Genomic DNA, 24,930 nt, shown 5'->3' with positions numbered 1-24,930 from the left:
TTTACACATTTCGGCAGATTTTTCGCACAATGTAAGACAAATGTTGAAAATTTTAATCGCCAAGCAATGTTCCCCTGAGTAAAGAATATCATGACATTTGTTGTTATTTTTGATTGCATTAGCTCTGTTGAGTGATTTTATTCCTTGCTCTTTCGAAGCAACTTGCCGCAAGATTGTAAATGCAAGTGTTCTTGCCTTTGTATTGCATTGCCGAGATGTAGTGCGATCCAGTGCTATCCCAAATATATTTTAGCCGATTTTGACAAACGGAATTCTGTACCCCAGCACTGAACGTACAAAAAGCATAGTTTCTAAGCGTATACACGAATAGTATTTATGCTGAACACAATTTTGCTTATAATTATGGATTGCCTGGAACGTATGTACTAACACATGTACGTGATTTTGCGCTTCATTGTGAGCGGCTTTAAGGGCCGTCTGAATTGTTACTCTCTGCATGGTTTGACAGTAGCCACGCCTGAATATATTCGGAAGCTCTCGATGGTTGATAATGGCTTGAATAAAATTACTTGCACGATATGGATGACTCTATGTGCCCTTAAACAAATGAGTCTAAATAAAATACGCTTGAATAACGTATGACCTATGTGTAACAGCTGAAACATTTCAGGATCTGATTTCCGTGACCGACGATTCCACGTGCCGTTCTTACTCTACAGTGCGTATATTATGAGGAGCACAATCTCGTCCAGTACAGAGTTCAGTCAATGGTATTTTCGCCGGATTGCCTGCGGCGTTCTTGACAAATTAGTCATGCCTAGTGGTGGTTTTTCTGCGGTGACGCAGTGGTAATCTCTTTTATGGCATTATCGAAGGCGTAATTTGGCGAAAAAAAACCCTACGTCGTGCGGGACCATCTGCCCATCCTCAGAAAAAACTATGGGCCGCGGAGCACCGATAAATACTAGTAAGATGGACCGCAACCATAGCTCCTTGTGATGCAGCACTTCAGGTGGTGACCAACACTTCGTGGATCAATTCGAGAAAACTAAGAAAAGCTCACTGTAAAGCTTAGACTGTACATCACATTATGTATAAGGCAATTGAACACTTATCAGCAGTACCATGTCTCCATTTTCCATGGCAGTTCGCTAGGTGGTGCCCTGTGAAAGAGGAGTGAGCTTTGACGGAAACGTACATTTTTCGCACACGGTTTTCAGCCACCTGCACATAGTGTCTTTCTTGCCTTTGAAACGGCAGAATCACTGCTGAAAGCAGATACCCGGCTCCCAAGTGACATCACCGCAATACTGATACACAATGTGGCGCAACTGTTCCGCCGCGCCACACCCGGTACGCTTAAAAAAAATTTGCTTCTGTTTGCAAGAAATTAAAAAAAAAAGACGTCTCGTGTTGCATTGTACGCAATCCACCCTAGAATGTCATAACTATTGGCGTTTTACGTCCCAAAACCACGATATCAATATAAAGGATGCCGTAGTGGAGGCCTTCGGAAAATTTGACAATCTGGTCTTCCATAACGTGCACCGCTCCAGAATGTCGCCGGATTTCACGTGGAAATGAACAATAAGAACACTGCTGCACATAACCTTCCTATGTCTTCAGCACACTATGCTGAGGTGCACTCACTCGGCTGCTGTAGCCTGCGAAGTGCCATCAAAGCAATCATATTGTGGAAGCCGCAACATCTGATGCCTTCCTGGCCGCAAGAAATTATTTCCATCGCTGCATGGAATGGACCCATGGCACGTGTATCCCGTGAACACCGAAAGAACTGTTTGGTGTCACAGTTTCGGAAAGATTGAATTTTAATGACGTCTACGGTCAGCCCTATCGGCTTCCTGTGTCCTGCAGAGGCATCTTATGCTACTACCACGGAATTCTATGGAGCATTTACAAAAATTGTTCTTTCTACATCTGTTTTACGCTACGGCTACGACGCGTTTGTGCGCTTCCGAACTAGTCACGTTCTGCAAGTCTGGGTGTTAGTTAAGCGCATTGGTTAAGACCCTCTCTTTCAGGGCCCAGGGGTTCGACTTCAAACCCGAGCACTCAAGATGAACTTTATTTCATTTTATTTCAATATGTCGATAATTGTTTCACGTGGAACTGGAACAGACAGATGGACGAACAGTTTTCTCGTTGAGTCGGTATGGAAGGGCTTACGCATTTCAAACGCTCAATACACTCACGTCCGAGGCTAAACTTATTAGCGTGCAGTAAAACTTGGCCATAATTAGGTCCCTAGGAATGGGAGTTATGTAGGACCCCATGCAAATACATTGCTTTTTTTGTACAGTCGCCCTATAGAGGTTGTAGGCCGATTTAGATGAAGATTTATAGATTTATAAAACTGATAAGAAACACCCTGCTTACATTCCGGACGCGTCTTCAAATCAATTCCAGCTTACTTTGCAACGTGGTTGGTGAAACATGGTAGAAATTCCGTTTCATCAAGCACCTATGGTACTGTGTGTCTTCCCATTGAGCGATCGTGCATATTCTGGCCTTGTAATCTGGTTGAAAGGCCAGACTACAAGGCCAGAATATGCACCAGAATTAAGAAACGGACTAGCCTACTGGGGCGTTCCGCGTGGTATTCCAATGATTGATATGTTTTCGTAAGTTTATTATGGAAGTGCAGCAAAAACTTGTTAATTTGAGACTAGTAAATTTGGAAAATTGCGTAATTCGGGTGTGTTCACTGAGTCCGGCCTGAATCCACATTGTTCAATGGCATCAAATTCTCATTAATTCTCTCATATTTGGCCGCAATCCGGTTAATTCGGATGGTCCTCGGAGAGCGCCAAGTACGAAGAGCGGCCACAGCAGCGAAAACGGCGTTTGCGGACAGCAGAAACGACCGCGGGATTTCAGAATGATGAGGTCGCCGTCCACAAACACGTTGTTGGTAAGTAATAAGATGCGGGTTCAGGGAACGTTGCGGCTTAAGACACGAGGCCTTGAGCCGCGTTCACTTGTGTACAATGTCTGAAATGGCGAAAATCGCGGCTTTTGCACCGCTCTTTTGCAAAATAATTACTGGATTTACGTGTTTCTTAAGTAAATCAAAGTACATTGATGAAACAGACATTTGTTAATTGTTTTCTTAATACTCGAAAGTTCAATGCCGCATCTGTAAATGCCAACACGCCTAAACCACAGATCTGATTATCCAAGGCCCACGCGCACTTCGCCGATATCAGTTTACAGCGTGTATCGCTTGTAGCTTGACTTCTCTTTCACAGGGCACAGTATGGCCACAATAAAAAGCTTCGTCTTGAACACTCCGACTGCTGCCTTCTCCAACGTCACGACCACGTGAAAATATGTTGCCCCATTTTTCGCAGAATAATAGTTGATTGCTGTTAACTTTATTGATCACTCAATGTTCGTTTGAGTAAGGCAATCGTGTCATGTTTTATCGATCCTGATTGTATTGGATCTGGAGAGCGAACTTATTTCGCTGTCTCGGAGGCACTTGGAGGAAAATTGTAAGCACAATCGCTCCTCTCTTCATAATACCCTGCCGTATGCAGTGCCATCTAGTAGGACCTGAAAATTGTTTTAGCCTATCTTACTAAACGGGATTGTGCGAGCCTGCATTGAACGAGCAAAATTATTATAGTATTTAAGCATATCAATAAAAATTAGACAGATCTCACGCCATGTGGGAATTGGTTTCATGCGAAGCAGGCAGCCAGTAGTAGCCTTGAGCCAAGTGTTGCGAAGCGGATCTTGGTGTTTTTCTAAACGGAGGAGTTGTGTGCGCATAAAATTTGTTGCGGGGCTAGTTGGTGCATAGTTAAAGTATAAGATGGTGGCGCAAAAAGGGACAAGGACGAAAGAGGAAGAAGAGACGTATACAAGCGCACACTACCAACTGGTTTATTCTCGTAAGCGCACGATGTGTGCGCTTACGAGGCAGCCGACGAGGCAGCCGACTAATGTGACGTTTAGGTGGTAACTTATGGGCTGACGCAGTATCGGCACACACGCTAGAGCACAGACGTCCGTATTATCGAAACGATGTGCACGCGACTCTACCATCAGGCGAATATCATACGTAACTTTCGTTAGCGTATATTCCTTCGGGGTCGAGCAAGGCTTGAATATTGCTTGCTGAATCATATGAATACAAATTTAATGTTGATTGGAGTGCTATATGAGTGGAGCCAACACTGGAACCATAATTTACGTTAACCCGCCATGAAGCATGTATCATAGGAGAACATATGTAGTGCTGATTGTTTTATTATAAAATTAGATAGGCAGTACTACAACCACAATTAACGCTGCACCGACAGTCCGCTTGCATATGATCTTTTTCGAAAGCTTTCTAGACCTTGCGTGGCTCTGTGGTACAATACCCGACTGCCACACAGAATGATTGGGTTCAATTCCTGCTGGAATCTTGATTTTATTCTTTCCTTCGTCGGATCAATGTTGATGGCGTTGATTTTTCTTAACGCTCTCGCATATAAATTACCGATTTCTGTTCTCGCAGTTCCCGGGTAGATATAAACTGTCGATCACCTGTGACGCATACCCGTATACCATGCGCCGTGGTTTATGGGTATGTGCCACACGCGTCTGGAGGAAATGGTTTGACGACGTGTGCGACAGGATTTTGACGCTATTTATGTTATGACCAGACAGTCATATTCGTCAAACCCTCCTACCCTTCTATGACAATTTTGTTCTACACTAGGTTAAGGAGGCGATGACGAGAGCACCCAGGCGTAGGCGGCTAGATAGATAGAAACGCTCAAAGTGCCTAGGGTTCACTAAGAAATGCTTCGAATTTATAACATTTAGGAGGAAGAAAGTTTGACGGTTAATTATAGGCAGCCTCGTATATATGGAGCGAAACATGTGTAAATGTTCTTCTATTTCACTGAGAGTGACTTTCGCCTGTCTGAACTGTGGTTCAGACAGTGGTTGTGCGCATGCTATGTTACGAGGCGACAGCCATGAATGTTCGCTTCGTTTTTCGTTCGGAGTACAAGTCACGTGACTCCATTTTTTTCTTCATGTTTACTTTTTTGTGTTTTCCGGAATAAAAATTCAGTTGAGAGTCAGCGCTTGTCCTGTGTACTTCTTCTGTTCCTTGTCCTTTTTTGTGAGCGCTGCACAGTCCTAAGTATGAATCAATACCAACTCGCTCAATTTTCTATTCTAAGACTGTTACTCATTGTACGGCTTCGCACTAGCAACACTGAAAGTAAGGGAAAACTCTCGAAGGTCGATGATCGTTTGAATAAAATAACTTCCGTGGTGTGAATCTAGAACATAGCACAGCGCAAGTAAAAACGTTAGAATTGTTGATGATCCATCTGCAGAAGCAGATACATTCCACCGAAGAGGCTGATTTTCAAACGAGCGACGTTTGCGCTTGCTGCTATAAAGTTAATAGACGGTGGATGTGCAAATGCGGGCACAAGAAGTCAGGAAAAAAAAACGCAGAGTAACAACTTAAAAGGGGCGCAGTGGCGGAAAAGGAAGTGGGCACAAAAGCTCATCTGCGCATACCCAGGCGAGAGGCGATACGTATCGATTTGGCACACGTGGGGGTCGACGTGAGAAATACCAGTTCAGACATTTGATTTCTTCTTAATGCAAGATAATCGACGGTTAGATCAGGCATGTGCAACCAATATGAACACCAAAGCCATTTATCAAATCGTTCCTTGTCCGAAGAAGCGAAAAGCTATCATCATCACAAAGGCGTATGCGCCACAGAAATAGGTAAATCTCACTACTCACCACAGGCCCACGAAAAATGAAAAAGGCAAAAGCTCTCGTTATCATAAGCCGGTATGTGCCACAGAAATTGAGTAAATTCTACTAATCGCCACTGGTCCACTAAAAATGTAGAAGGCAACAGTTAGCCCAAAAACTAATGGCTGCGAAGCCACGATGGCGAGTCGAAGACACCGAGCACGTACAACGAGAGTACTAGGTAACGAGAAAAGTAACCGCGGCAGCGAGAAGACTCGGAAGCGATGGAAATGCCTATGCCGGAGACTGCGTGCCCGTAGATGTATCAAAGGGGCGAACGCTTGGCTTCTGCGCGAGTTTCTCTCTCTGGAGTTTGGACATCCGTGTGGCGTCTGGCTGTGGTTTAACTCCAACCTCTCTGCGCTGAGAAATAACGTAGAAACACCCTAGAATCATTTAGCTAAGGCCTACACATGTCCTAGAAGCAACATACAAACAGCCTGCATCACCTAGCTAAGGCCTTGAAACAACCTAGAAGCAACCAGATTACTCTTCAAATCATCTAGATTCACTGTTTTAAGCCTTGCGCGGCTTAGTGCATGCTTCGTGAATATTATTGATATGACAGGCCTGAACCATCAGACGCGTTACTTCATTAGCATGCCTCTATAAAGCTTCGTATTCATGAAATTTTGGCATGCGTTTACACTATCGACAGTTCAAAGATGATCCCATGGCATGGTGAGCGTTCATTTAGCGATTTATTATGTTCCATTATACCTGGTTAACACATCGCCCTGTCTGCTCTTCGTAGAAGTGTATCTGTAGTCTACAGGGTGTTTTTTAGACAACACAGATTCTTAAAAATATCTGTGGCAGTCACGCTAGAGTCCTTTTTTCACACATACTCTGTGTCGAGGCGCAAATACCTTGCCGCAACTAGTATGACATTCACAAGACTATTTATCGAAAACTCGTTAAGTGACTTGATGAGTACGAGTTCAGTGCAGTTGCTCCTATTTGAATGTTGTGGCGTGTGCTAATTTATGGCATACCTAATTTTTAGAAATCACAAAAGTGGCACCAAATTCTGTATACTCATCATCGCATTTCAGGGGCGAAATCAAAATTGATTGCGCCCAGCGCGCAGGAAACATGGCCTTTTTGTTACGTCAGATCGGAACTGCCTGTTACAGGGACGCGCTGAAATTCGAATCAATACGCCTCGTGGCCGTATTTTTCGTAAAAAGCGGCAAGTCGTCCTACTTTCGCCAGCAGATAGCCTTACTTTTGTGTGTGGTGTTCTGTGCGTATCTGTTTGTGTCGGGCTCTGCGCAAGAAAACCGCCTTACCAACCTCCTCTTTCTCTGTGAAGCATAAAACTCAGGCACCACCGCTGCGGTGCGCCTGCTTGCAGATAGGCGAAATAGTTTTTCGCTCGTGTTTATAGAATAAGAAACAAACGGATAAGCACCACGCATCAAACCCGAAGAATAGGCTTTGTACTTGTGCATTTCAGAATGCTTCGCGATTTCCCTGACAATATTCTTCTTCGGCGCGGCTTAATTCAAATTTCGACACTTTCTTATCACGTATAGTGCCTGTCTTACGTAACAGGGAGGCCGTGTTTTCTGCGCGCAGGGCACCATAAGTTGCAATTTCGACCTTGAAATTTTGCGGCGAACGTCTGGAATGATGTGCAACTTTCGCGATTTCTAAAAAAATGGTATGCCAAAATTGCCACGAACCACAGCTTCTTAGTGTAAGCAACTGCCCACAAGTCATAAATTAACAGTTATTTCACGACTTTCTGTTAATTGGTCTCGTTAATGTCATTTTAGTTGCGGCAAAGTATTTCCGCCTCGACGTAGAGTACGTGTGCAAAATGACTGTAATTTGACCGTCATCAAATTTTTAATACAAATTTGTATTACCTAACAAAACTGCATATGGGCCAATTGTTTCACGGAAAGCAACGTTTGCGCAGATGTCGCAACATTTCACTTTCGGGAATAAAAACATCATATGGAAAATATTTTTCATGCTCAACCTATGTTACTTTCATTGACGGACGACAACCTCGGATGATAACATGAACAGTTCGATCCAGTGAACCACCATGCAAAATATTCGCGATGCAAAGCGTCAAGCATTCTGACGTTCCAGTGGTTTTATTGCGACAGCAATTATATGGACAGTCTCGGCTGGAAAATGTCCGTCCCCGTCGCCGTCATTCACCGTGTATGTATAAGTATGTATATATATACAAAAGCCACAAAGAAAAATAATTCATAAATTCTTTCCGATGCGCGGAATCGAACGGGCGACCTCTCGCTTTGCAGCCCGCCGCGTTAGACGTTTGGCCACGACAGCACCGTCTTTCAGCCGGCTAACGGCGAGTTATTTATATGCACCATGTAATTCAGCGTGCTTTCTTAGTGGCCACATAGATGGCGCGACGTGCGCGTGTGTGGTGCGCTTTAAATATCGTCGCCCCGCTCCTGCGAACGCATTGCTCTTCGCTCTACAGGGTGTGGTCGCTTTCGTGCGCTTATCTCGAGGAAAGAAGAAGCGGCCGGTGGGGGGCTTCGCTTCGCTCGCTGCAGCGGCCGCGTTTGCGAAAGGACCGCGCTGTTCAAACTAAAATAAGTAACAACTGTGACAATTAGTTCGCGTTCGTCTAGTGTGTACCTGTTCATTCGTTTCGTGCGTCCTGCTTTATGTTTGAGCAGTGCGATTCAAGTGTCGAGCTGTGATGCATTAGTTCGGGCTTGTCACGTGTGCGTTCTTTTCGTGCGCCCTTTGGGCTCGAGCGACGCGCTGGCAATTTCGAGCTGCTTTCCGTTCTTCGCTTTACAATACAACTTATTGCTATCGCATTTATTGCTTCGCCGTTGCGGCGTAACTGTGACTTTTATATTTAAGAAAAAGAAAAAAAAGCAGATGACGTAGTATCTAAAGTCGGCGAAGTGAACACGTTTGATTGCATTTTTGCGTTACGACTGAATGCGCATGCACACGGATTTCACCTCGGGGCCATGGCGAACAGACGCCAGTAGTGTCTCGACCAGGAGGAAGTCAACATGCCTCGCAAACGAAGACATGAATACCTGCATCCTGTGTTAACCGCTAACGACACCCTTCCGGACAACTCGAATTGCAAGCCGAGGTGAGCTTTCACACTTTTTAATTCTTTCTGCTTATTGTTTCTCGTACTATAATTTTTAAAAGCTTCAGAAACTGGGTTTGCTTAGCCAATGCGTAATGCATCTTGACGAAGGGTTCGCGAAACAACGCAGACAAGCACACTGCAGTGTATTTTGCTGAATTTTCTTTCATGTGTGTTATTTCCGGCTGCCTTTGTGAACACGCTTATGAAGCTGTAGATATGCACACTGTATAACGGGATGTTTTCACAATATAGCTTCTTGTTGGATACAGACTCCGTTCCCAGCCATTTCCGCGTCAACACGCGGGCATTTCTAAATTGTGGTGATATACAGGAATCGGTGTGTTTAAGCCCATAGCAAATACCAGTACCATTACAGGATGAGAATGTATTTCCTGCTTCATGTTTGATTGTACCTTACAGAGTAGCCTAGCGCGATTGGTTAAACTTGTGCAAGGGCTAGCGAATGCCTAGAGGCGTTTTCTTGGCCCATACTAGCGGCGCTGGTTACCTGCTAAATTTTGCCTGATTGGTAATATCAGCTATTGGAGCTAATTTCTATCAAGCAAGGCTAAAATAATTGCTGATAGCAGCTTGCTGTTGCGACATGTCGCCGGATGTTCCCTTATTTCGGCCAAAGGTAATTTAGGTTTACGTGTTACTGGACTACAATAGAGAATTTTAGTCTGTACGGCACAACGCTATACAAAAAGTTCGTTGCGAGTACCGAGATATTGGGTGTGAACTGCGCATGCGCGTGCCCGGTAAAGATGGCCGCGTCGCTGAAAGCGATTGCCGTCCAAATCGAATCTATCAAGTGGCCGTTGTGCGCTCTGTGACTAATTAGCTCCGAACTGGTACCTTTAGTTGCTTTAGATTCATGTCCTTCGGTTCCGACAACAAATATTTCGCCTTGATTCAGCACCTCTTCCGAGTACCATACTCCCATCAATGCTGTAGGCTTAGCGAGGGGCAGTTCCGGAATCTCTGAGGACATAGATTACGATTTTTTATTTGTTTTTATCCTCCATATTGTCGCCACGTGACGTGGCGGCAGCCATGGCACACGCCATCCGATATTACGCTATGCTTTCGCACTACCGGAAGACCGAACAGACGCTATTGCTGCAGTACGCACAAATTTGGACGCGACATCGGGAACACATTGACGGTACTTGTCGTGGCGGCTGTTCAGGTGACCAATGGGACGTGTTACAGTGTTCTAAGGAGCACTGACGCCGGCAGCTGTGAATCTAGTGCCCTGGCAGGCACGGTCCAATTTGATCCGGATACCATACGTCCGCAATGACACGTCCGCCTTGCGCGTTGGTATCTTGATAGCCTGCACTGTCAGCTTTCATTTCGCTTATCGATCGTTTTATGTTGTGGTTTTTTGCTTGTGGTTATCTTGTGGCTAGTGTCAACCACAAGATAATCTTGCGGTGGCGTTTATCTTGTAGTTAGTGCCAACCCAAAACTTTTATTTTGGAATATACACAGGAACTCTTTAATGCCTTACAAGATCAACATACAACCGTGCTTGTTCGCAATGTGGCTTTCAGCCCTAAAATTTAATTGCTGTATATGAAGAGGCAGGCGGGGGAGGTGAGAAAGTGTCGTGCACGGTACGTTCGAAGTTCCGCCTAGCCAAGTGACTGGAAGTGACTGAGCCTGTCTCTGGCTTTGCCAGATCCCAACGGCAGCGCTATCAGAGTGCTGCAAATGGCTCCGGTGCTAACCCCTGCTGTACAAGCAGCACGATCAATGGCGCCCGGCGAGGACTGCGTAGGATTGTGGCATAGCGCTACGTTGAACAGGGTTTTGGATTAGGTTTACTGCCTCCCGGTGTGTAGTTCGGTGCGTAGTTTACCGCAGCGATAGCGCTGCAATCCACACGTGACACGCTGCTGCAGGTGGTGCGCGCCGAGCAACGACATCGGTGAGCATGTAAATAAGCGTCAGCATTACAGCGCAGCACTGGCGCTGCGGTGAACGAAATTCTAGCCCGTGTGGCAATCCCGTTAACACTCTTGATATTTTAACTGTATGTCCATCATTACTGTGTTTCTCATATTTGTTTTTTTGCCAAAGTAATTATTAGTGAAGGATACTGTTCAAAAATATGCGCTGTATGCCCATTGTGGCAACAGATTATTCCACTTTTGATTCTTGAGGTGTGCAACTGTGCGAGACCTTGAGTGTAGGTTCATTTGTGAACCTTCTATCCGAACTCGGGTCTCATTAACTGAACCTATTGCACAATCTGTTCATGGAGAACATGTCATGAATTTCTTGTGTTGCTTCCACCAATTTGTAACCAGTTATTGTATCGAAACTACGTAAACTTGATTCATGACAATAAAAAAGCTTATCAGTCTTGTTGGGCGCAACCAATGCGTTAAATTTTCTCTTATTTATTTGTACTTCAGCCCTTCGAATACACAAGGGTCAGGTAACACCCCTATATTGTAAAAGCGTAAGCCACATCTCAAGCTAGGAGAACAATCAATAAACCTCATAATCAAACCCAGAACTATATCTCAAGAACGAACCATCTTGATAATGTACTCCCACAAAGGGGCGGAAACTGCTCATGGAAAGGTCGCGCGCTTGCCGACACCTGGCCGCAGCACCAAGTTTACAACACGCAGATGTCTGGTATTCAAATTTGAATAAATAACGCAAAAAACAGTGCATGCGGATCCTAAACAATGAGGTCAGAAGGTAGATGGAGTGGGTGGGCAGCTCAGTGGAGGAGGGTTGTCGCGAAAGTATATTTCCTACTAGGCATCCATGTGACACGAGTTACCTTGCAGACCCGCTGGCCGCGTGGCGACAGTTCCGAATTAGCAGAGCAGAATCCGATGAAGTGTGGCGTGCTTAGGTGATTTTTTTTCTGTTCTATTTAGCTTGTAAGCTTCTATTGTTTGCGGAGCACTGCGAGATCGCCCGTACACTCCAGCGTCAAGTAATTGTAATGGGAATAAATAAAATAGGAAGCTTTCGTGAACTACGAACATTCGCTGTAATTATTGCCACGAGCGTTTATTGCGTTATTTTTATGTATTCGGGTTTCACCCACAAAAACTGTTAGGGCGCTTGTCGCACACCACGCCCCAATGATTCGGAGGCTTCGCGACTGTTCGAGATCTTTCTGTTGACTATTCGCGTCCTGCGCGTAATGTCAACTCTGTTCCAGAGCTTTCGCGAGCACCAGCGATGACGCTTGAAAGTTCGTTGCCTGATGTACAAAAGTCGACGCGTTGCGCTAATGATCAGATTATTCGACGACCGACGATTGCGCTCGAGACTATCGATCCACTGAGTGTGTCATTTCGTCCTTCTGGTCACTAGTTCTCCCAATAAAGCGTTTCATTCTTACCTGCTGGAGTTCTTCTTCCTTTAGCGTCATAACCACGTGACAATGTTTTACTTCATAAAAGTTGTCGCATAAAATTACTAAATTGTGTATAAGTGTGACGTTAGAGTTCATGCGGCCATTATGAGCACTCACGTACCTTGAAACTAAATGCACCACTTACTTTCTCGACTTGCAAATTGGGGTCCGAAAGCGATTTCGGCGATTTTGTAAAAACGCATTGAGCCGGTGAAGGAAGTCCTAAGCATCATTTGCAGACCAATTTTAGCCCAACGACAGATAGGGCGCTTTACCTTCCGCTTTAACTTATTTCAAGTTACGTGATTTTACTACACTGACGTTAAAGAGAATTATTAGCCCCTGTGCTTTCCAATGTTTATTTGCCTGAAGAACTCATTGGTTCTATCTAACAAGAAACGAGCCATCGAAAAAAGTTATCCTTTTGTTCAGCTTCAGGTGTGCAATAATATTTTCGCGGCGCAGCCGATCGAATTTTGAACTTCCCGCTTCAATGCTACGCAGCATTGTTTCATTATACGTCGCACCGGCTACTGATATTACTGGAAATGTCTAGTCTACGCCACTGAAATTCCCGTGGACAGCGATTCTCGCCTGCCTGTGTTACAACATGCTCTGTGTTCACGTGAGCTGCGCGAAAGTAATTATGTCGATGTTTCTGTTTTCGAACGCCATGAATTGCCTTAGTGCGCTGCTTGTTGGAAATCAAGCTATTCACTACATATGAAACTGCAACGTTCTCTAAGTTATGTAAGGCAACTGGGGCACGGAGTCGCCTCAACTCGTCGTGCCTTGAACGTCGGAGTCTCGGTATCCGGTCACGGCCAGGATCTATACATCTGCCGCTGTAGAGTCAGCCCTGAAGACACAACCTCATAGCCGAGGTCAGACATATGGGTTATTGTTATAGCATACTTTTTCTATCTGTATACTTCTTTGCGTTCTCAGAATGTCGGGGCACAGAGTATAAAATGACAAGGGCTGGCAGTGTTGCGGCATATGGCGGAGCAGATGCCAGCTTCTCCTCGATTCGCTTCATCTCCATTGACCGACAGCACGCTGTGGTGTTGAATGTGCCGGCCATGGAGGTAGCACAATTGAACCCTTCAAGTGCTCTGCGGTCGCCAGCGAAGGTAGCGCGCTCTGCGGGTGACAGAAAAGGCAATGCTGAGGAGGAGGGTAATAAGTAATACTCCTTAGCTGCTTTAATAAAAGGACCAACGCTTAGATTATGGTGCGCAATAATTGACGTTCGAACCGAAAGGTTAGCAAAATACAGAAAATAGGGAGCCACGCGATACTGCTGCGAAGACTGATAGAAAGAGCAGAGGTGCTAGCCTTTCCCTCATACTCATCTAAACTTCCATTTTGCAGCTCTTCTTATATTGTACTATAGAATACTACGCTTTGCTTAACATCTATTCCTTTTCACTCGTTTTATCTTGCTACATTGCTACTGTTATGACATTGCTGTTTTATATTTGCGTTTCATGTTGCTATATATAGCATATTTTATTGTATTATAAACAGCAGCACCAAAAGCTCCCCGAGCATCCGAAGAAGCAATGGCAACAGCACGCAAAGCTCTGACAACGGCTCTAGCGGCAGAGGCGGCAGCAGAGAAAACAGCAAAGCCCATGGCAGGAGCCGGAAAAACAGCAATGACATCGGTAGCAGAGCTATTACCAAATTCAGTGGCAGCAGGAGAACCAACCGGCATGAGAAGAGTAGTGGTCGAGCCAGCATAAATGACCCCAGCAGTCGTCGAGCCAACAGCAACATCAGCAGCAGCAGAAGAGCCACCTACATGCGCAACGACAGCCGCACGCACAACAATGACAGACGCAACAGCAGAGTCAAGAACAATGGTTGTCGTCACAGAGCCAAAAGTAATGACAACGGGAGCAAGAGCGAAAACATTAACGGTAGCAGCAAGGGAAGCGACCACCGCAGAGGCAGCGGCATTGACTGTGGAAGCCGCCGAGATAGCAGCAATGGCAGCTGTAGTAACAGAGAAAAAGACAGTGGAAGCAGAGCCTGCAGTAATGACAGCGGTACCAATAGAAAAAGGAGCAATGACAGTGGCAGCGCCAGATACCGCAGCAACGGCAATGGCAGTACCAGGAGAAGAATGAGCAGCAGCAGACCCAGTAGAAAAAAGAACAATCATAGCCGCCGCAGAGCCCACAGTAATGACAATGGCCACAACGGAGTGAGCAGTAATAACTGCAGAAATGATACCACTAATGACAGCGACCGCCGAAGTGGCACCACCAATGACAGCAACAAGCGCAGTGGCAGCAGAAATGACAGCGATAGCTGCAGAGGCAGCAGCACTGTCAGCCGCAGCAGCAGAAGGAAAAAACAATGACAGCGATAGCAGAACCAACAGTGGTGACAGCTGTAGCAACAGGGAATGCAGTAATATCAGTTGGAGCGCCAGAGCAAGCAGCGTAGCCAAGAATAATCGTAGAAGCCGTACAGCCAGTCGTAATGACAATGGGAACCGAGAAGTCGGTAATGACAGCAGAAATGGCAGCACTAATAACAGCTACAGTCACAGAGACAACATCAATCGCAGCGACAGCCGCAGAGCCAAAAACAATGACAGCAGCAGAGCCAGCAGTAATCACAGAGGTAGCAGACAAGTCAGCAGCGATGACAGCGCCAAGGACAGCAGCAATTACAGAGCCACCAATATCGGCAATGGTAGAGCCATAGCAAGTCGCAATGGCAACAGCAGAACGAGCAGCGATTTCAGGGGGAGCAGCAGCGCCAAAAGCAATGACACTGGAAGCAAAATCACCAGTAATGAAAGTCGAAGCAAGAGACCAAGCAGTAATTGCGGCCACCGCCGAAGAACCAGAAGTAATGGAAGCGACAGCCGCAGTGGCAGCTGCAATCAAAACGGCAACAGTAGAACCAAAAACACCTACAGCGGCAGCAGAGCCAGCAGTAATCACAATGGCAGCAACAAAGACAGTCGTAATGACTGTGGCAGCAGCCGGGTCAGCAGCGATGGCAGAGGCAGAGCCCGCAGCAATGGCACAGGCAGAAACAGCAATAGCAGCACCAGAGCCCGCAGCAATGGCAAAGGCAGAAACAGCAGCTATTGCAGGGGCTGCAGAAGAACGAAAAACAATGGAAGCAACAGTAGAGCCAATAGTAGAGAAATGGGTAGCAAGAGAGAAAGCAGTGAATGCAATGATAAAAATTGCAGCATATGTACCCATAATGGCGTTCGCACACGCAGTACTAACAGCCATGACAGCCGCAGAGCCATCAAAAATGACAGCCGCAGGCGCAGATCCATCAAAAATGACAGCCGCAGCCGCAGAGCCATCAAAAATGACAGCCGCAGCCGTAGAGCCATCCAAAATGACAGCCGCAGCCGCAGAGCCATCCAAAATGACAGCCACAGGCGCAGAGCCATCAACAATGACCGCAGCAGCTGCAGAGCCAATAGCAATGACAGCGACACCAGCGCAGTCAACAGAAACGGCAGCGGCAGCAGCCGTGCAAGAAGCATTGGCAGGGGACGCCGCAGAGCCAATAGTACCGATAATGGCAGCCGCTATTCTACAGCGAATAGCAGCGACAGCAACAGGGCCAAAAGTAGTGGCACCGGAAGCAATGCTCACAGGAATGACAGGAGCAGCGGCAGAGCCAGGAGTAGAGCCAGCAGCAGTGGCAGCGACAATACCCGAGCCAGCAGCAGTGACAGCGACAACACCCGAGCCAGCACCAGTGGCAGCGACAACCCCCAAGCCAGCAGCAGTGGCAGCGACCACCCCCAAGCCAGCAGCAGTGGCAGCGACACCACCCGAACCAGCTGCAGTTGCAGCGACACCATCCGAATCAGCTGTAGTTGCAGCGACAGCACCCGAACCAGCTTGTGACGAGCTGTATATCGCGAGACAGAGCTCTAAACGACGTGCTCGTGTTTGTGGGAAAAGAACCACGATGACTTAACCGTCATCGGGACAATAACGAGGCCGTTTATGCATGAAGAAAATTAATGTATTTACAGAGGATGATGGAACTCTAATGATAGTAAAGAAATAGAACAAGCGCTAAGAGTGCGAACGAGAAGTCAACGATTGAACGAAGCAAAGAGTGAGTTCACCGGGGCATAGCGGAGGTCAAGTCCTGGGAGAGGGCTGACGGCTCAACGACGTTGAGTGAAGGCACTCGATGCCTGGGTAGCGTGGTAGTTGCGCTGCTAGCTGCGGTCGGCAGCGCTGCTCACCACCGGGGTCGTTGACCTTGAACGCCCATGGCTCCTGCCACGCTGCTCACGAATGCTGACCGAGGCTCTCATGGGTAGACACGTGGCTCGCCTGGCGGGAACGTCCTGGCGACGTTTCAACCACGCCAGGCTCTAGGTGGTCCCGGTTCGGCCCCAGGTACGAGGACGGCTGGTTTGGCCACAGGTGCTTGGACGGCTGGTTTGGCCACGGGTGCTTGGACGGCTAGTTTGGCCCCAGGTGGGAGCCTGCTGCTACCTCGAGTCCGGAACCCGACAAGTCTCTGTTCCCGCGCCCTGGTCCTTCGATCGCCGGCCAGGTCTGCCTATCTTCTTCCCCTTCTTTTCTTCCCGTCTCGTTCCACCGCGTCTCGCGCCACCGCGTCTCGCGCCGATTCCACCTGTCGTCTTCCTCGATGGTCTCAGAGGCGCGCCGTTCAAACGCGTTTCCCGCGCTTCACTGTTCACTTGGCCCTTCACACACGGCCACTTATCACATCACACATGCCCCTCTTTCGGGAAAAATGTTTTTTTTTTCTAAAAAAAAACTTTGCAAGTATGTTTTAGGCGCATTGACCACTTGTCCGCGCAAGAACACTGCACTGTCATGGTGAACAGACGTCCGCAAGAAGTCCACAAGAAATGTTCGAATACACACAAGAAAAAAACATTGTAACACTTCCGTGCAGGCTTATGTTACAACCTACTCATGAAGTCGGCTCCTACATTCTCTAGGCCTCTAATATGTTGAATGACAGAAGAATACTCCTGTATAGCCAAACTCCACCTTAGTACTCTGCTATTCAGGTGCTTCGCCTTAGCTAGATATTGCAACGGTTGATGATCCGTTTGTACGACAAACTGCGTTCCGTACAAGATGTGAAACTTTTCTATTGCCCAGACTAGTGCTAGACATTCTCGTTCAATGGTGGAGTAGTTGCGTTCTCGGGGCAAGAGCTGTCGGCTGGCGTATGACACTGGATGTAGTATGCCATCGTGTTCCTGCATGAGAACTGCCCCGATACAAGTATCAGACGCATCCGAACGCAGTACGAAGATGCGTTTCGGATCAGGAGCTCGTACTATTGGTCCCGACGCAAGGGCATGCTTCAGTGTCTTGAAAGCCGCTTCTCTTTCTGGGGTCCACAAAATCTGGTTCTTCTCTCTTTTCTTGGTCAACTCTGTTGCAGAGAAGGCTGGGCCTTCTCTGCAGAGAAGGCTGGGCCTTCTCTGCATATCTGGGCATTAAATCGCGGTAATATCCAGCTAATCCTAGGAAAGACCGCAACTGCTTCTTTGTCTCGGGTCGAGTTGCGTTCGCTATCTTCGCCACTGTACTTTCCACTGGCTGAATAGTTCCGCCTCCTAATTGATGACCCAAGAATACGATAGATTCCACAGCGATTTCACACTTTTGAGGCTTAATGGTCAGTCCGGCTTGGCGGACGCGCTGCAAAAAGCGCCGCAAACTGTCGACGTGCTCCTCCCAGGTTTCTGTAGCTACAAGAACGTCATCTATGTAGTGGACTACATTTGCAATGCCCTGAAGAAGGGTCCTCATTAACCTCGTGAACACGGCGGACGCTGTCTTGATGCCGAATGGCATGTATATGAATTGATAATGTCCGGATTGTGTCGAGAAGGCGGCTATCGGTCTAGAAGCCCGATGGAGTGGGACTTGCCAATATCCTTTGGTCAGATCAAACTTCGAAAAGTATTTCTTGGTGCCGACCTCCGGAACATGATGTCCATTCGTGGTATAGGCTCGGATCAGATATTAAGATCTCATTTATACGTCGAAAGTCCACACACGTACGATAAGTGTTGTCCGGCTTCTTGACAAGAACTAGTGGTGAATTGTAAGGAGAATTAGAGCGCTCGATGACGCCAAGCTTCATCATGTCTTGAACTTCCTTCTCGACTACTTCTTTCATTTTTATCGGCAGCGGGTACTGGGGCGTGTTAATAGGCTCAGAAGTTGTTAACTGAAGGCGGCACTCCAAAAGGTTCGCCTTTCCGGGGATGTCACAAAAGACATCATCATAATCAGCTAAGATCTTGCGGAGCTGAATACGTTTCTCTTCTTCCAATCCCTCGTCTATGAGTATTGCTTCCACGCCAACACTTCGGGAAACCTTGCAAGTTGGTATAGGTTTGTCTGCTTCCTCCTCTTACATGACCATGAAAGATGCTGTCTGAGAGGTTGTTTGCGGCTGCCGTTTTTCATAGCGCTTTAACATATTTATGTGGAAGAGTTTGTTGTCATGTCCCAGATCCAATAAATAGTCGTGGTTACCCTTTTTCCCGACGACTTTAAACGGCCCTTTCCACTGCATTAATAACTTGTTTTCCGTGGTAGGAAGTAGGATCAGAGCAAGTTCTCCAATGTCGAGTTGACGGTTCTTGCTCCCCCGATCGTAGTATCTCTTTTGGGTTTTCTTTGCTTGGGACAGGTTCTCATGGGCTACTTGCAAGGTCTTCTCAAGACGATCTCGAAGATCCAAGACGTAGCCATATGTTGTTTTCATTACGTCGCTGATGTGTTCACCTGTCCACATCTCCTTCAATTTGCTGAGAGGGCCTCGAACGTATCTTCCATAGATAAGTTCGAAGGGCTAGAATCCCATGCTGGTTTGAGGTACCTCTCTGTACGCAAACAGGAGTGGTATCAGCAGCCGGTCCCATGATTTCGGATCCTCTTGGCAGAGTTTACGCAGCATCTGTTTCAGCGTGCCATTGAATCTTTCCATCATCCCATTGCACTGGGGTGGTAGGGTGTCGAATTCAGATGCTTGATGGACAGCAAGTCATTTACTTCTCTCATCAACTCGGACGTAAAGCAGGACGCCCGATCACATAGAATCTCACGGGGAAATCCAGTGCGCGAAAACATTTCCAACAGGCCCTCTGTCACAGTCGCCGAATCAATAGCGGGCAGAGCCACTGCGTCCGGGTAGCGGGTGGCAAAGTCAACCATCGTCAGTATGTATCGGTTACCTCTGTTAGAAACTGGTTTCAAGGGACCGATAATGTCTACCGATACTCGCTCGAATGGAGTATCAATCAGTGGCATTTGGCCCAGTGGTGCCTTGCCTACTTTACTTTTTGGATACGTTCTTTGGCATGCATCACATGAACGAACGTAGTGTTTAATTTCTTCCTGTACTCCAGGCCAATAGAACGATCCCAGCACACGATCCTTCGTTCGTTTGATGCCTTGATGTCCTGCTATCAGACTTTCGTGAGCCATCTCAAGCACTTGACTACGCATATTATTGGGAACGACCAGCTGCTTCACCGTTTTGCCAGAGGATAACCGGTAATGGCGGTAGAGTAGCCCCTTTTCTGCGGTAAACGAATACCGTGTTGATCCTCTTCCAAAATAAACTTGTCCGACTTTGTCTCTGCAGGTATCCAAGGTGTTATCTTCTGCTTGCGCAGCTTTCAGCTCCTCTCTCGTCATCTTCAAAGTGTCGACCTTGAGTGTTGCTGAGTTTGGCTGGGACCTTGCACTCTTGATGCCACTCAAGAAGGGTTTCCAATGTTGGCCTTTCTTCTTATACTTCACACGGGTCGTGCTATCCGAATCCAATTCCGCTGCAGCCAGTCTCTCTTCCCATGTTGAATCTGGGTCATGAGCCTGACGTGATCCGGGTACATTTCCCACGATGATGTCGTACAATGGGGACTCCATGCATTTTACGGTGCATACGCCTGAAAAGTAGGGGGAAAAATTTCCACCGTTGCCTCTGGAACGGTAATTTTGCTTCCGTCCGCCAAGAACAACGTAGCCGTGGTTCCCGTAAGTGCTTCGTCTGGTACAAGAGAACGACGCACAACCATCGTGTCACTTCCCGTATCTCGCAATACTGATACCATCTTTCCAAATATGATGCCTTGCAACACTGGCATCGGTCGCTTAGTCATCTTTGGTCTCATCTTCACAGCGCTAGCCATACAATCTTCGCTCTTGTCGTCGTCTACTTCCTTGACTTCCTTACAGTTCTGGTTCTGCGACCATATACATGACGTTTTTCGCGTGGTGGCGGTTTTCTTGGTGCACGCTTGACTGTCGTGCCCAGATTTGTGACAAAACCCACAGAATGGTTGCCTTTTCCGAGATCGGCATTCTGCAGCTAAGTGGCCGGGCTTGTCACACACAAAACATCGAGTTGGAACCTTTGATATTGTGTTTGCGCCTTTTCCTGCCGAGGTATTCTCCGCTTTTTCCCGGAAAATCTGCAAGTTTGTCTGTAGCTGCGCTTCCAGGAAATTGTCGGCGGCTTCCGCCATCTCTGCCAGCTTGCGGCAGTTTTTCTCTCGCAGAAATAGTGCCACTTTATCATGACAGCTGTTAATAAACTGTTCCGCTACTACGAGGTTCCGAACGGCTGAGTACTCTTTTTCCGTCTTCGACATCTCGACCCATCTGTCAAAGAAATTTGTTAGCCTCGCGGCGTACTGCACGCCCGTTTCACCATCTTGTGGTTTGCTGTGCCGGAATTTTTCACGGTTGCCCTCTGCGGTGAACCGAAATCTTTGCAAGAACGCCAACTTGGTTTAGTCGTAATCGAGTTCCTCTTCTGGAGCCAGACGACCAAAGACCCTGAGCGCTTCTCCACTCAAACACAAACTAAGGGCCGTGGCCCACTTGTCTTTTGGCCAATCTTGACCGGTAGCAATATTTTCAAATCTCTTGAGGTACGCGTCTAAGTCATCCCGGTTCTCATTGAACCCTGGCATAAAATTGTGAGGATTGACGTTAGACGATGCTCGAACCTGTCGGCCTTTGTCAGCTACCACTGACTCTCTACCGCCTTGAGCCTGAGCAAGTTGCAGACGCAGCTGTAAAGTCCTCTGAGCTTCAGCTTCAAGTTTCCGCTCGAGCTCCATCTGCTCCATCTTCTCCTTAATTACTTCGCGTTCTGCCGCCCTATCGTCTCGAGCTTGAGCCTCCCGTTCTTCTACCCAAGCCTTGAGCTCAGCTCCTTCTAGCCCCATGCGCCATGCCAGTTTCACTAGATCCGAACTCATCTTTGATCGGTCTTCTATACTCTTAGCGAAATGCACCTCCTGCGACTAATAACGCAATAAACGGCTTCGTCCTGTCGTCTTGGACGCCAATGTGACGAGCTGTATATGGCGAGACAGAGCTCTAAACGACGTGCTCGTGTTTGTGGGAAAAGAACCACGATGACTTATCCGTCATCGGGACAATAACGAGGCCGTTTATGCATGAAGAAAATTAATGTATTTACAGAGGATGATGGAACTCTAATGATAGTAAAGAAATAGAACAAGCGCTAAGAGTGCGAACGAGAAGTCAACGATTGAACGAAGCAAAGAGTGAGTTCTCCGGGGCATAGCGGAGGTCAAGTCCTGGGAGAGGGCTGACGGCTCAACGACGTTGAGTGAAGGCACTCGATGCCTGGGTAGCGTGGTAGTTGCGCTGCTAGCTGCGGTCGGCAGCGCTGCTCACCACCGGGGTCGTTGACCTTGAACGCGCATGGCTCTTGCCACGCTGCTCACGAATGCTGGCCGAGGCTCTCATGGGTAGACACGTGGCTCGCCCGGCGGGAACGTCCTGGCGACGTTTCAACCACGCCAGGCTCTAGGTGGTCCCGGTTCGGCCCCAGGTACGAGGACGGCTGGTTTGGCCACAGGTGCTTGGACGGCTGGTTTGGCCACAGGTGCTTGGACGGCTGGTTTGGCCCCAGGTGGGAACCTGCTGCTACCTCGAGTCCGGAACCCGACAAGTCTCTGTTCCCGCGCCCTGGTCCTTCGATCGCCGGGCACGTCTGCCTATCTTCTTCCCCTTCTTTTCTTCCCGTCTCGTTCCACCGCGTCTCGCGCCGATTCCACCTGTCGTCTTCCTCGATGGTCTCAGAGGCGCGCCGTTCAAACGCGTTTCCCGCGCTTCACTGTTCACTCGGCCCTTCACACACGGCCACTTATCACATCACACAGCTGCAGTTGCAGTGACACCACCCGAGCCAACAGCAGTTGCAGCAACACCACCCGAGCCAACAGCAGTCGCAGTGACATCACCAGAGACATCAGAAATAACAGCGACAGTGTCACCGCCCACAACGAGAGCTACTACAACACAGCCGAGCGATATAACAGAGCAAAAAGAAATGACAGTGCTAGCAGGTCCAAGAGCAGAGGCAGCAACGAACCTAACTGCCATAGAAGTGACAGCAGCAGAGTCTGCAGTGATGGGAGAAATAACAGCAGAGCCCTCACGATTGGCGGGGCCTGCAGCGGAGCCAAGAGCAGTGAGCGCGGCTGTAGCCGAGCTCACTGCGATGGCAGCGCGAAGCACATACACAACAGCACTCAGCAGCAGGCACAAAGCCAGCGGAAATGACAACGGCAGCTACAGAGCCAGTGCTCATGGCAGCGCAAGGCTAAATGCCCGCAAAAATGGCCGTGACAGCCGCCGTCCAAGCGGTAGTGTCAACGGCAATGGCGACGGCAGCTGCAGAGGCAACAGCAATGACAGCGATCATATTAGAGCCAGTTGGAAGGCCAGCGGCAGGCACAGAGCCAACAGCGATAGCTGCGGCAACAGCAGCGGAAACGGTTGTGGCAGCCTTAGAGCGAGCAGCACTGGCAGTAATAGCAGTCACCTCAGCAGAAGTGGTAGCGGCAGAGCCAACACCAATGACAGCGACCGCAACATAGCGAGTCACAGTGACACTGGCAGCCGCAGAGCCAGCGAAAGGAGTAGAGTCGGCAGCAATGGCAACTGCAAGAGAAGATCCCGCGCCAATGGCATCAACAGAGACCGCGGAAATGGCAGCGATAACATCGCAGGCAGCCGCAATGGCAGGGGTGGCAGCGCTAACAGTAAAGGCAGGACCAGCCGCAGTGCCAGAAACAATACCAGTGACGGCAGCAGAGTCAGCAACAACAGCAGCGACACCGGCAGAGCCAGCAGCAGTGGCACCGGAGGCGGCAGAGCCAGCAGCAGTGGCACCGGAGGCGGCAGAGCCAGCAGCAGTGGCACCGGAGGCGGCAGAGCCAGCAGCAGTGGCACCGATGGCGGCAGAGCCAGCAGCAGTGGCACCGATGTCGGCAGAGCCAGAAGCAGTGGCACCGGAGGTAGCAGAGCCAGCGGCAGTGGCACCGAAGGCAGCAGAGTCAGCAGCAATAAAAGCGAACGTGGCAGAGCCAGCAGCAATGACAGTGAAGGCGGCACAAACAGCAGTAGTGGCAGCGAACGCGGCCGAGCCAGCAGCAATGGCAGCGAACGCGGCTGAGCCAGCAGCAATGGCAGCGAACGCGGCCGAGCCAGCAGCAATGTCAGCGAACGCGGCCGAGCCAGCAGCAATGTCAGCGAACGCGGCCGAGCCAGCAGCAATGTCAGCGAACGCGGCCGAGCCAGCAGCAATGGCAGCGAATGCGGTCGAGCCAGCAGCAATGGCAGCGAATGCGGTCGAGCCAGCAGCAATGGCAGCGAACGCGGTCGAGCCAGCAGCAATGGCAGCGGACGCAGTGGAGCCAGCAGCAACGACAGTGGCCACAATGGACCCAGCAGCAGAGACAATAAGAATGGGAGCTGCAGCAGCAGTGGCAGCAGCATTGGCAGTCGTAGCAATGAAGCCAACAGCAATGATGGCGGCTGCAAGAGAGCCGACAGCAATGGCAGAGTCACTAGCAGTGCCGTAAGCTACGGCAAAGCCCTAAGCAATGGCAGATACGTCAGCTACGGAATTGACGTCAGCTACGGCAAAGCCATAAACTACAGCAGAGACGTCAGCTACAGCAGAGCCGTAAGCTACGGCAGAGACGTCAGCTATAGCAGAGTCATAAGCTACGGCAAAGCCATAAGCTATGGCAAATATAGCAGCCATGGCGGCGACTGCATAAGAGCCAGTAGCAATGACAGCGAACGAAGGGTAGCCACCGGCACCGACAGCAATTGGCGCGGTGCCAGAAGCAGAGTCAAGAAGAATGGCAGTGGCAGCAGCGGTTCCCACAGCAATGGCATTGGTAGCAGTGGAGCCAGCAACAATGATGACTGCTGCAGCAGAGTCAACAGCAACGGCAGAGTCAGCAGCAGAGCCATGAGCAACACCAGAACCAGCAGTAATGAGAGCGACAGTAGCACTGGCAGGAGCAATGTCAGTGACAGCAGCAGAGAAAGCAGCAATGGCAGCGACCGCAGCAGAGCCAGCAGCAGACAAGAATGGCAGCGGCAGCAGTGGTGCCAAAAGGAATGGCAGTGGTACCAGTGGAGCCTTCATGGCGTCACTGACAAAAGGCATATGGAGAGGGTGCCCAGCATCGAGAAGCATGGTTGCCGCAAAATCCTCCTTGTTCACATCATATGAATACGGCATGTGTTTTCTTGCATGACGGCTGGTCGCGCGGTGGCAGTAGCGAAATCTTCGAGCAGCATTCGCATAT

The 24,930-nt window shown here is 48.5% G+C and overlaps 1 protein-coding gene across 1 annotated transcript; it reads left to right on the top strand.

Moving 5' to 3' along the window:
- Positions 1-22,733: 22,733 nt before the first annotated feature.
- Positions 22,734-23,780, top strand: LOC125759944 (uncharacterized). Its single transcript, XM_049419472.1, has one exon. It carries the CDS (start codon positions 22,734-22,736, stop codon positions 23,778-23,780), a length of 1,047 nt encoding a protein of 348 aa, XP_049275429.1.
- Positions 23,781-24,930: the final 1,150 nt, after the last annotated feature.

This window comes from Rhipicephalus sanguineus, chromosome 9 (assembly GCF_013339695.2).
Source record: "Rhipicephalus sanguineus isolate Rsan-2018 chromosome 9, BIME_Rsan_1.4, whole genome shotgun sequence".
In the NCBI taxonomy this organism is placed as follows: Eukaryota; Metazoa; Arthropoda; class Arachnida; order Ixodida; family Ixodidae; genus Rhipicephalus; species Rhipicephalus sanguineus.
This window is presented reverse-complemented; position numbering and strand designations above follow the sequence as displayed.